This window comes from Ovis aries, chromosome 7 (assembly GCF_016772045.2).
Source record: "Ovis aries strain OAR_USU_Benz2616 breed Rambouillet chromosome 7, ARS-UI_Ramb_v3.0, whole genome shotgun sequence".
NCBI classification, from domain to species: domain Eukaryota; kingdom Metazoa; phylum Chordata; class Mammalia; order Artiodactyla; family Bovidae; genus Ovis; species Ovis aries.
The window spans coordinates 57,853,326-57,865,522 of NC_056060.1; the positions used below are offsets into that span (position 1 = coordinate 57,853,326).

Genomic DNA, 12,197 nt, shown 5'->3' on the forward strand with positions numbered 1-12,197 from the left:
TTCACCCTTTTTAAATAGCAGTCCCCTTTGACATCATTTTGTATGTGTTTCTCTGCCATTTTTTCCTGTAGTATTTATCACCTGATCCATAATGCATTAAAGCTATTTGTTTGTTTATTGCTGTACTCCTAGGAAGTAAATTACGAAAGCAAGAATATTTTTTCAGTTTTGTTCACTGCTGTCTTCACAGCCTATGGTATAGTAAGTGCTTCACAATTTTTTGTTAAATGTCTGAATCAGTAGAAAGCTTGATAAATTAAATGTTCATCCATATCTTGGAACACTTATCTAGCCTTTACAGAGGATGAGCTAGTACCTTTCTAGCTACATAATGTAAACAGCAAATTGCAGGATGGTATGCATAGTGTGATCTTAATTGTGCCAAATTCTGTTTATAAGTGGCAAATTCATACATATCTATATGTCCTGTGTGGTCAGGAATTTTACTGGAAACTGTTAATGTGGGATGTATCTGCAGAGGTGAGGAGCAAAGGAAGGACAGTTTCATTCATATTGTTTTATGATACTTGATGTTTTTTTGATCATGGGAATATATTTTCTCTATAATAATAATTAAAAATTATTTAGTTGCTTCCCCTCTTAGAAAACTATAGAGGAAGAAACTGATGTTAATCAGCTATGGTTAAACTCCAGCAGTAAACCAACTGTTCATTCCCTTGCGTAATTTCATTGGATTTTTTTATCTTAGATATAAAGGCTTAAACACAGCCTTTACCTTCTTTTTATATTTGTTTTATCTCAAAGATTTGTTCTGCATAGTATTATCTATTTGATTTTATGCTTGTGCTGTGTGCTTAATCACTAAGTCATGTCTGATTCTTTGTGACCCCATGGACTTACAACCCTCCAGATTCCATTATCCATGGGATTTCCCAGGCAAGAATACCAGTGTGGGTTGCCATTCCCTTCTCCAAAAGATCTTCCTGACTTAGGGATCAAACCGATGTCTCCCTTATCTCCTGCAATGGCAGGCAGAATCTTTACCACTGAACCACCTGGGAAGCTCGATTTTATGCTTCTTCACCCTGAACGTAGTCTGCAGGACAGTTGTTTTACATAGGAGTTCAGTATGCATTGAGTATGTAAACAAATTCTGTTCTACAAACAGACTCTTTTTTTAACTAAGCCTTTTTTCCTCAGGTGTGAAAATTTTGGCAGGCTTTGTTACTGTTCTAGGTCAATGATTATAAACCCAGTTGGCTAGAATACTTCTTTTTTGAAACAAAAACTTTGTTATACCTTTTTTTATTATGTGGAAAAGAAATTCGGTAGATACTTTGAAAAATACTATAATGGCCTAATTACATTGAAGATAGGGAAATGAAAAATATTTATAGTAGAAACATATTTCAATAGAGCAAATGTTGTTAATGTTAGAATAAGTTAATAGCAAATCAGATTTATATGTGATAAGAGAAAGTAGGAAGTAATCGTACACTAAAATAGGAATAACATGCTATGAAAAGTTACAGACTGTTAATATATAAGAAAATAAGTTACATTCTTACAAGTTGTGCCTTGTTTTTAAGTGCAATGTCAAAATATATTCCTTGTTATGAGGTAGAACTGAATGGTGAAAAAAATCACAGAAAATATCTTCCATCCATCCATCATGTGTAAGGCATTAATTAATATTTAGTCTTTATACTTAAAAAAGATTTTGGAGACCATACCCTTTGTGAAATAATAGAAATCAATGATAGATTGAATGAAGAAGTACTAGACGCTGCTGTAAAGAGGTTATATAGTTGTAAACTTTTCTTAAAATTTATTCTTAATTGGAGGATAATTGCTTTACAACGTTGTTGATTTCTGTTCTACAGTAGTGTGAATCAGCTACAAATACACATATACTCTCTCCCTCTAAAGCCTCCCTCCAGCCTTCTCCCTCAAATAGTAAGTTTCTGAAGATAGAATTGGAATAAGATTAAAAAAACAACAGGTGAAAAAAGCTAATGATTTGGTATTGATTTTCATCACAGAGGTTTTTTTATTATATGATATCAAAAATTTAAAAATATGCAAAAGCAATAGGATATTATTGAGATATTAATGTAACAATAGTATTAAATATACTAATATTGTTTTTAATGGATTTTAGATTCTTGGTGAAATTTCTTTATTTGTGTCTCCATTAATTTTAGGGTATTTTATTTAGAGTCTGTTGAAGTCTCTAAAAGAGTCTGTAAACAATTAAAAGTGTTGAAAAGTTGTTAGTCACTCAGACGTATCTGATTGTTTGCAACCCCATGGACCTTAGCCCACCAGTCTCCTCTGTCCATGGAATTCTCCAGGCAAGAATACTGGAGTGGGTAGCCATTCTTGTCTCCAGACTCAGGGATCAAACCTGGATCTCCTGCATTGCAGGCAGATTCTTTACCATCTGAGCCATCAGGGGAGTGCCACAAATACTGGTACACGTGTTGTATTAAACTACAGTGCTGCATGTTGTGCTGCTGTTAGAGATGTGATTTTTCTCTAATGGTGAATGGTACCTCTTAAAATTCTAAAGAAAACTAAATATAATCTTGTCTGACTTATGCAGTAGTTGTATTTTTAGAAAGTCTGTGACAATACTTTGTGTTTATATGTAAAGCAGAATTGTTGGATTTTCATTTGTTAGAGTCTAACAGGATAACAAAAAGTTGTGTGAGATATAAGTGAGATTATCCAGCATACTGCATGATTTCTGGTGTCTTTTGACCCTGTCCACTAAATGTAGTTGTGGCCCCTAATTATTAAAATGATTCCTCTAAAAAAACCTTTCCTAAACACTAAAAATCATTGCTCTAAGCTGTTTTCCCCCAAATTTACTTGATGATGGATTCTTTCTTATACCTCCACCCCCTTGTAACCCTTGATCTTCTGCAGAATGTTCTTTTGGGAATACTACTCTAGATAGGTCTGTTTATCTATTTCCTATATAGTTAAGTCCTAGCCTTCTAGATTTTGCATCTTTTTAATTTTGTTTTAAATCTGTTCAGGAATAAATATGTGTAAATCCTAAGGACGTGCATTTAGAACTGTTTGTATAATCAGAATGTGTGAAACATATTCATTAATTTTGATGCTGTTTTAGGTTGGATCCTTGGAACAAGCTATGCTTGATGCTCTTGTAATGGATAGAGTTGCATTTGTAAAACTTCTTATTGAAAATGGAGTAAGCATGCATAAATTCCTTACCATTCCTAGACTGGAAGAACTTTACAACACTGTAAGTTTATGTTAAATTTCTTTGTGGACTAAGTTTTATCATCTTTGGAAAGTGTCATTTTACTTGAATATATTCATTCCTATTGATAAAACCTTTAATATTTTACTAGATTACATGAAAAAATTATACCCAGTCTTTGTATAGATTGTTTATGACAGTCTAAGACCCTTTCCCTGTTTCTGGAGACCTCCTCTGTTACCATAGCTACATAGGAAAGAGATGTAGTGTTAACCCTTTCTTTCACCTCACCCCCCTTTTAAAACTTGTAAGATCCGCTTCTTAATCATAGAGCCATTGTATTTCTTCTATTTCTTGGTGGTCATTTGTTAACCAAATTTGTTTTCCTTTGACTAATGGAGAAATTACACATTGCTTTTTTCATGTCTCCTTTTTGTTGTTTCTATTTATGATTTTGACCTTGTGGTATATACTGTTAGCTTACATACTGTTTTTCATTTTTTTCTTTTAAAGAGCTCCTGAAAACTAATTATTCCCTTTACAAAGCTTTTCTCATTATGTTTCAAATTTAATGTCACTAACATTCAGAGGTAAATAACTACTACTCTTTTTTTTTTTTTATAACTACTACTCTTACAATTTTTCGTTACCAATAGTACTTGAGGAGTACTATGACCAAATCCTAGCTATCTAACTTTGACTTCTCTGCTAAGCTGTTTCCCTTTATTCATCAGTTTCTACCTCTTTATCTCTACCTTTGCATTCGTAATGTCTTTGTACTATTCAGTCATTTCTAGCCTTACTACTCCAATAATCTAATCTCCTTGTCTATCTTTAAATCTTTAACCCAAATATTCTTATAGTCACATATTTTATCATAGCTTTCCCAGTTTAAAATTTTTTGATGGCTCCTTGATATGTAGAGAATAATACTCAGGCCTTTAGACTAATTTTCAAAGCTCTCCGGCTTTTGAAATTTTGCCTCAGCTATTTCTGTCACTCAGCCTTTCAATTCCTAACTCCCATCTTCCTATAGAGTGGCTGTTTCAGCTACATCATCTATCTACTATTTCCCTTAAATATAAGCTTTTTTAGAAAGTGTTTGGTATTTACTCAGTGCTGGTCTGCATTTTTCTTCCAAACTGCTTACCCAGTTACTGGATTTTATTCTTTGTTTAAACTTATTTCAAATGCCAAGGCATTGGTACAGTAAATCCCAATGTCATAGTTTGTTAAGTAAAATTTTATCTTCTACTGTGGACCTTAAGTTTCCTTTGAGTAGGGATTATATCTATTTCCCCCCCATTTTTTTCCTTTAATAGTGTCTAACACAGTCTAACTGAACTTTGTTGGCATTCTACTGTCTTTAGAGAACAGATGTAATATTAAATGGATTATTCATTGTGCTGAAGTAAGGTTTTTTCCTGAAATGTAAAGCAAGTATAAAACAGTAAAAATAAAAATTGATCCAATTAGCAAGGCAAGTAATGTTTTAATAATATAACTCAAAGTTATTAAGATAATAGTTACCTTTCCACATCAATTATTGATAAAATTATTTAAAGTTTAAGGGATTATATATACCATGATAAAGCAGTGGTTCTCAAACTTTTTGGTATCAGGGTCCTATTATATAAAAATGGAAAAGTAGTTTGAATTGATTACTAATAACCTCATAAAAAATTAACTATAACACAGAAAATTTTCATTTGAAAAATTTGGTAGGAGAAACTTTTTATTTGATATTTCTTTTAAACACCAGATTTAAAATATTGACAGTAAGTCTCTTGATTTATGCTGTATTGAATTAATTGCAGTAAATTTTATATAGATGAGGGCACTTCTAAAAAGTTTAGAAAAATATATTTTTGGCTCTTTTATCTCAGTCTTGATGAGAGAGATAATAGTGGGTATTTTTTCAAAATATAGGATACCCTCAAAATAAGATTATGTAAAAATGAAACTTGTTTAGTCTACTGTAACATTTCATTTAATAGAATTAAGATAATAGGGAAAAGACAGCATATATAAATATTAAAGGTTTCTTACCCAAAATATTTAATATATTGCTGAAACTTGGTGATTAATAACAGAAACAGAGATGGACATTTTAACAAGAGGAAAGAGAATGTGTGCTTCTACTATCAGTGAAATACAAATTAAATTTAACATATAATTTTGAAGCTTGCAGTGTTTACATGACTGTTAGAAAACAAAAGCTTTTGTGTTTTTGCAAAAATAAATGTAAGAACATAAGAAATTATATATCCTGTTTAAGGTAAATGACAGTGTGAAATGGGTATATCTTTTTCTTTGTTCCATTTTATGAACAGAATTTCTATAACTCAGAAACAGTGTAATTTGTGTAAGAACAAAAGTCCTATAAGTAACCAAAAAAAAGTTATTTTAGAAGAAAAATAATAGTTTGCTCTGATTTTTTTCTCTTTAAAGAAACAAGGCCCAACTAATCCAATGCTATTTCATCTTGTACGAGATGTCAAGCAGGTAAGAGATTATTTTTGTTTCTGAAAAGTGTTGTTTTAAAATCATTTATACTTCATTTATTTCTAAAAACATTTCTGTACATCTTAAAATCAGCAATAAGATCACTTTTTTTAAGATCAAAATAAAATGAGATAAATTTGTGATAATACAGGTGTAGAGAACATAATATATTAGAAATCAAGAAAAATAAAGTTTATGAAATTAAGACCTGAGCTTCTGGTCATCCAGGATAGAGTATGATGAACTTCATGATGCTCATTTGTCCATAAAAGATGATCATTGATAGGATATATCTTCTTTCTCTGTGTTCAGAAGAAATTTGTTCCCTGGACGTTTAAAGGATGTTGAATAAAGACATTGAGAGAAACACTGGTGATCTTCAATGGCAGATTTGCCAATAAAAAGGCTGAAAATGCTCTCTATCTTTCTCCCTATGTCTTTCATCCTCCGTCCCCTCACTCCACCCCACCCCCGCCTATTGCCACCAGCTCTCGTCGTTTTTCCCTCTCCCCCATTTATATTCAGTATTGGTAGTAATTGCATATGTAACGCTGTCATATGATCTAAAGCCATTCTGTGGTGACTAAATTTGATACACTGATATTTCTCTTTTCTTCTACTGGATTCTCTGTGAGTTAATAGTTTTAAACATTTATTTTTAAAATTTATAACAATGTAAACTATTGATGTCCAACAGTTTTATTTTACTTGATGAAAAAGTACTTGTATTTAGTTAATTGAATTATTTTTAAAGCTTCTGCATGAAAACGCTTACTTTCCAAAATTCTTTACTTGCTAATAAGTGTGAGTGTGCTATTGAACGGTTGAAAACTGGATAGAAGTGTCATTTTCTGTGTTGTATAACATATCTAATGAAACTGACATTTTATAGAAAGAACTTTTAACTTCACTTAAAATGTTTTACTTTAATTCATTTTTCCCCACATGCTTATCTTTATAGTTTTATTGAAATGTGTTTCACATACCATAAAATTCATCCACTTAAAGTGTATAGTTCAGTGACGTTTCTGTATTCAGGGTAGTGTCACCTTTACCACAGTTTTAGAGTATTTGCAGTAGTCCCCTAAAGTAACTTCATATCTATTAGCACTTTCTCCTCACTTCTGTTCCTTCTTTGCTCCTTACTCCTACTTGACTTCACCCTCAATTCAGTTCAGTTCAGTTGCTCAGTCGTGTCCGACTCTTTGCAGCCCCATGAACTGCAGCACACCAGGCCTCCCTGTCCATCACCAACTCCCGAAGTTTACCCGAACTCATGCCCATCGAGTCGGTGATGCCATCCAGCCATCTCATCCTCTATCATCCCCTTCTCCTCCTGCCCCCAATCCCTCCCAGCATCAGAGTCTTTTAGGTGGCCAAAGTATTGGAGCTTCAGCTTTAGCATCATTCCTTCCAAAGAAATCCCAGGGCTGATCTCCTTCAGAATGGACTGGTTGGATCTCCTTACAGTCCAAGGGACTCTCGAGTCTTCTCCAACACCACAGTTCAAAAGCATCAATTCTTCGGCACTTAGCTTTCTTCACAGTCCAACTCTCACATCCATACATGACCACTGGAAAATCCATAGCCTTGACTAGATGGACCTTTATTGGCAAAGTAATGTCTCTGCTTTTTTTTTTCTTTTGGTCTCTGCTTTTGAATATGCTATCTAGATTGGTCATAACTTTCCTTCCATGGAGTGAGCGTCTTTTAATTTCATGGCTGCAGTCACCATCTACAGTGATTTTGGAGCCCCAAAAAATAAACTCTGACACCATTTCCAGTGTTTCCTCATCTGTTTCCCATGAAGTGATGGGACCAGATGCCATGATCTTCGTTTTCTGAATGTTGAGCTTTAAGCCAACTTTTTCACTCTCCTCTTTTACTTTCATCAAGAGACTTTTTAGTTCCTCTTCACTTTTTGCCATAAGGGTTAATCTCCTTGCCCTCTCTATGGATTTTCCTCTTCTGGATATTTTACAGTAATTTTGTTTGTTTAAGTCATTAAAGCTTCTTTTTCATTCTCCCCAGAAAGCCTGAATAATGGGGGAGACTTTCAATCCAAGAATTTCTGAAACACATTTGCATTGTGATTTACTTAGGTGGTTTAGCAGAGCTATAGTTAATTCTGGAAATCTCACATATGAGATTTGTTCTGTTAACTACTTTTACATTGATGACTCTATAGTAATTAGCCCAACTTTTCTACTTCCATAAGTGAAAAATCCTAAAGTAGAAGCAGTAACTTGAGTATATTCTGATTCAAAAATAGTTTTATAAGAGCTGTTTGTATAGTTTGAAAAATTGATTATCTTTTTTTAGGTAATTCACATTATTTTCCTTAATTAATTTACTGAAAATATTTATATGTTTGGCTCTGTTGGCTCTTGAACCATGTGGCATCTTCATTGCATTGTGAGGGATATTTCATTGTGGCAAGTAGACTGTAGCTGTGGCATGCGCACTTAGTTGCTCTGTGGCATGAAGGACCTTAATACCCTGATGAGGGACTGAACTGCATCCCCTGCATTGCAAGGCAGATTCTTGACCCTGGACTACCAGGGAAATTCCTGTTTTTCTTAATTTAAATATTTCCTGTTCAAGTGAATTCACAACATAAGGGTATTTGTCAGATTTTAAAAAAACAAACTGAAGTATCTATCATACATGACATCTTCAGTCATAAAACATATTTTGAGATTGCTTAAGATAAAATAAAAATAAAAATCTTGTATTTAAGGTGAAAATATATTTTTATTAGTTTTTAAATTGGTGACCTAAAGAACATAGATGTCTACTTAGAAACTTCACAGGTGTAGCTAAAATATAAAAAGTATAAGCATTTTAAAAAGTACTAAGTTAATAAAATTACAATTAGGGGAATGAAAGAATGTTGACTATAGTAGGGAAGAATTGGTTAATATATAAATTAACTGATGATTAAACCCTTCTAAGATTATTTAATGAAATTCACCAATAGTGCTTTCTGAGACAGTCTTTCCAAACTCAAAAAATGGCTTATGTTCCAATTCATAAATTGATACTCTAAAAAGATTTCTTAGCTGTGAATAGTGTTGTAAGTGGTAGTTGAATTTTAGTCAAGGCTATACAAATTTGTGTAATCTATAATATAGCCAATATAATTTTGGTTTAAAAATAGAAGTATTAATGGTCCCAACTGAAAACATTTAAAGCATTATTTTTGCAGGAAAGTACAACTTGTGTGCCATGGTGAGATGGAATACTTGGCACTTAGAACTTTCTTTGCCTCTGTGTGAAGTGTTAGTACAGTGGAGAGATCAAATTATCTTCCTACTGTAAGTCATACTCCTGTCCTGAGCCACACTATTGGGACCTCAAACTTCAGAATCCTTGTTCTTACAAAAGGAAACAGAAGCAAGTCACTCTTTTCTGTAAAGGTTCAGTCGCTCAGTCGTGTCTGACTCTTTGCGACCCCATGAATTGCAGCACGCCAGGCCTCCCTGTCCATCACCAACTCCTGGAGATCACCCAGACTCATGTCCATCGAGACAGTGATGCCATCCAGCCATCTCATCCTCGGTCGTCCCCTTCTCCTCCTGTCCCCAATCCCTCCCAGCATCAGAGTCTTTTCCAATGAGTCAACTCTTTGCATGAGGTGGCCAAAGTACTGGAGTTTCAGCTTTAAGCCAACTTTTTCCTCTCCTCTTTCACTTTCATCAAGAGGCTTTTTAGTTCCTCTTTATTTTCTGCCATAAGGGTGGTGTCATCTGCATATCTGAGGTTATTGATATTTTTCCCAGCAATCTTGATTCCAGCTTGTGTTTCTTCCAGTCCAGCGTTTCTCATGATGTACTCTGCATATAAATTAAATAAGCAGGGTGACAATATACAGCCTTGACGTACTCCTTTTCCTATTTGGAACCAGTCTGTAAAGGTAGCTGCTGGCAACTCCAGCTTTCTGTAGCAAGTAAACATTTGTTATTTTGGAGAGTAATAGACACATTGCTAGGCATGGCTTGGAAACATTGAGAAATACAATTTTGCCTTTTTAAAATTAATGTTTTGTTTCCAGGGGAATCTTCCTCCAGGATATAAGATCACTCTAATTGATATAGGACTTGTTATTGAATATCTTATGGGAGGGACCTATAGATGCACCTACACTCGGAAACGTTTTCGATTAATATATAACAGTCTTGGTGGAAATAATCGGGTATGTAATATTTGGGGGAAGTGATATAGATGTGCTTTAAAATGAGCTTATAAAAATTAACTTATATTATAATGGTAAAAGTATTGACAGAATTGTCTTAAAAACAAGATTTTCAACTAAGAGTACTTAGAAATATTTTGTAATTGAAATCCTAAAGAAATCATGTTGGGTTTTGTTTTTTTTTGGTGTGTGTATACACACATTTATATATACATGTATATGTAAAAATAGATTTTTAATTTTCATAGCATAACAGCGTATTTAAATCTGTAAAAACTAATAAACTTGCTTTCAGAGGTCTGGCCGAAATACCTCGAGCAGCACTCCTCAGTTGCGAAAGAGTCAGGAATCTTTTGGCAATAGAGCAGATAAAAAGGAAAAAACGAGGCATAATCATTTCATTAAAACAGCACAGCCCTACCGACCAAAGGTATTTTTGTTTAAATATTACCTGTTCTGGCTTTTGGATTTTATTCTTTTTAAGTTACTTGGTATTATGAAATAAAAGTTACTTGTTTTAGTAAGAATTATCTTTTGTTTTTAGGTATAGTATTATATCCTCAATTTTTCATTTTCCTATATACCAAAAAATAATATGAGGTAATACTTCTATTAAGTTTTTCATATTTAGCTATGATAATCAAAATTTTTAGATATTTTGGTCACTGCTTAACTGCCTTCTTTTATTCCATATTTACTTGATTAATGGCATGCAAGACAAAGGTGGTACCAAACTTTTCTTTCCTTAGAACTGTGTTTTATCAGATGTTAGTGGAAATATTGAGGCCCTTTCTCTCATCTTGGAAACTTTTACAAGGACATTTTTGGGGAATAACATTTCTATAAAATGAATTTGAATTGTAATAAAAATCAAATATATAAAATTTATTTTTATTTGTACATTTATATGAAAAATCAAATAAATGACATTTTATTAAAATTCTCACATGAGTGTCATATGGCCTTATTTTAATGAGCCTTATAATATTTATTTCCTCCTGAAGATTGATACAGCTGTGGAAGAAGGAAAGAAGAAAAGAACCAAAGATGAAATTGTGGATATTGATGATCCAGAAACCAAGCGCTTTCCTTATCCACTTAATGAACTATTAATTTGGGCTTGCCTCATGAAGAGGCAGGTTATGGCCCGTTTTTTATGGCAGCATGGTGAAGAATCAATGGCTAAAGCATTAGTTGCCTGTAAGATCTATCGTTCAATGGCATATGAAGCAAAGCAGAGTGACCTTGTAGATGATACTTCAGAGGAATTGAAACAATATTCCAAGTAAGTTATATTTTATCATTTGAAACATTTTAAAAATATAGATGGGGTTTAAGTGGAGATTATAGTGCCATGCACTAATTGGGTATGTGTATATATAATTTTATTGGTAAAATTAGGAGAAATCCACTTTCTAAATGTTTAAGTCTGTTTTAAAAAAATTAAGAGACCTAGGCATGTAAAAAAGAGGTTGTTATATCATTTACAATTAAGAGTTAAATATTTCAGCAAGAAAGAAATGCCAGATGTCAGTTTACTAATTAGTTGCACATAATATCAATTAGATTAGGTAAATTTCCATTTGAAGTGGTAGAGTAAGGAAGGAAGGGAAGTTTAAGCTGTTTTCTAAGGAAATAAATTTAGTTCAACTGGAAAGGCATTTCATATGGTGGAGCTACATGTGCAGAAGACTGAAACAATTCCCAGAAGTTTTACAGTTTACTTAGGGGAGTAATGGAATATTAAGCTAGAACTGTAGTTTGTATTGATAGAAAGCTTTATAATAGAGAATAGGACCTCCCTCCCTGCAAATGGACTCTCTTTGGAAGAGAATAGGAGTTATGAAAATAGCTAAAACAGATCCTATGATCAACTCACCAGGGATTGAAGATTAGGATATTTTTCATACTAGGTTGGTTAGTCCATCAGTTCAATTCAGTTGAGTCGCTCAGTTGTGTCCAACTCTTTGCGACCCCATGAATCGCAGCACGCCAGGCCTCCCTGTCCATCACAATCCCCCAGAGTTCACTCAGACTCACATCCATCGAGTCGGAGATGCCATCCAGCCATCTCATGCTCTGTCGTCCCCTTCTTCTCCCGCCCCCCGTCCCTCCCAGCATCAGAGTCTTTTCCATTGAGTCAACTCTTCGCATGAGGTGGCCAAAGTATTGGAGTTTCAGCTTTAGCATCATTCCTTCCAAAGAAATCCCAGGGCTGATCTCCCTTAGAATGAACTGGTTGGATCTCCTTGCAGTCCAAGGGACTCTCAAGAGTCTTCTCCAACACCACAGTTCAAAAGCATC

General features: G+C 33.7%; 1 protein-coding gene across 1 annotated transcript in view; it reads left to right on the forward strand.

Annotated features, from left to right (window-relative positions):
- Positions 1 to 12,197, forward strand: part of TRPM7 (transient receptor potential cation channel subfamily M member 7) — a gene marked incomplete at its 5' end in the record, with an annotated part of 91,028 nt that overhangs the window by 28,364 nt on the left and 50,467 nt on the right. Inside the window, 5 exon segments of the mRNA NM_001093785.2 lie at positions 3,101 to 3,235; positions 5,645 to 5,698; positions 9,753 to 9,893; positions 10,189 to 10,323; positions 10,898 to 11,178. Coding sequence (NP_001087254.2) covers positions 3,101 to 3,235; positions 5,645 to 5,698; positions 9,753 to 9,893; positions 10,189 to 10,323; positions 10,898 to 11,178 — 746 coding nt within the window.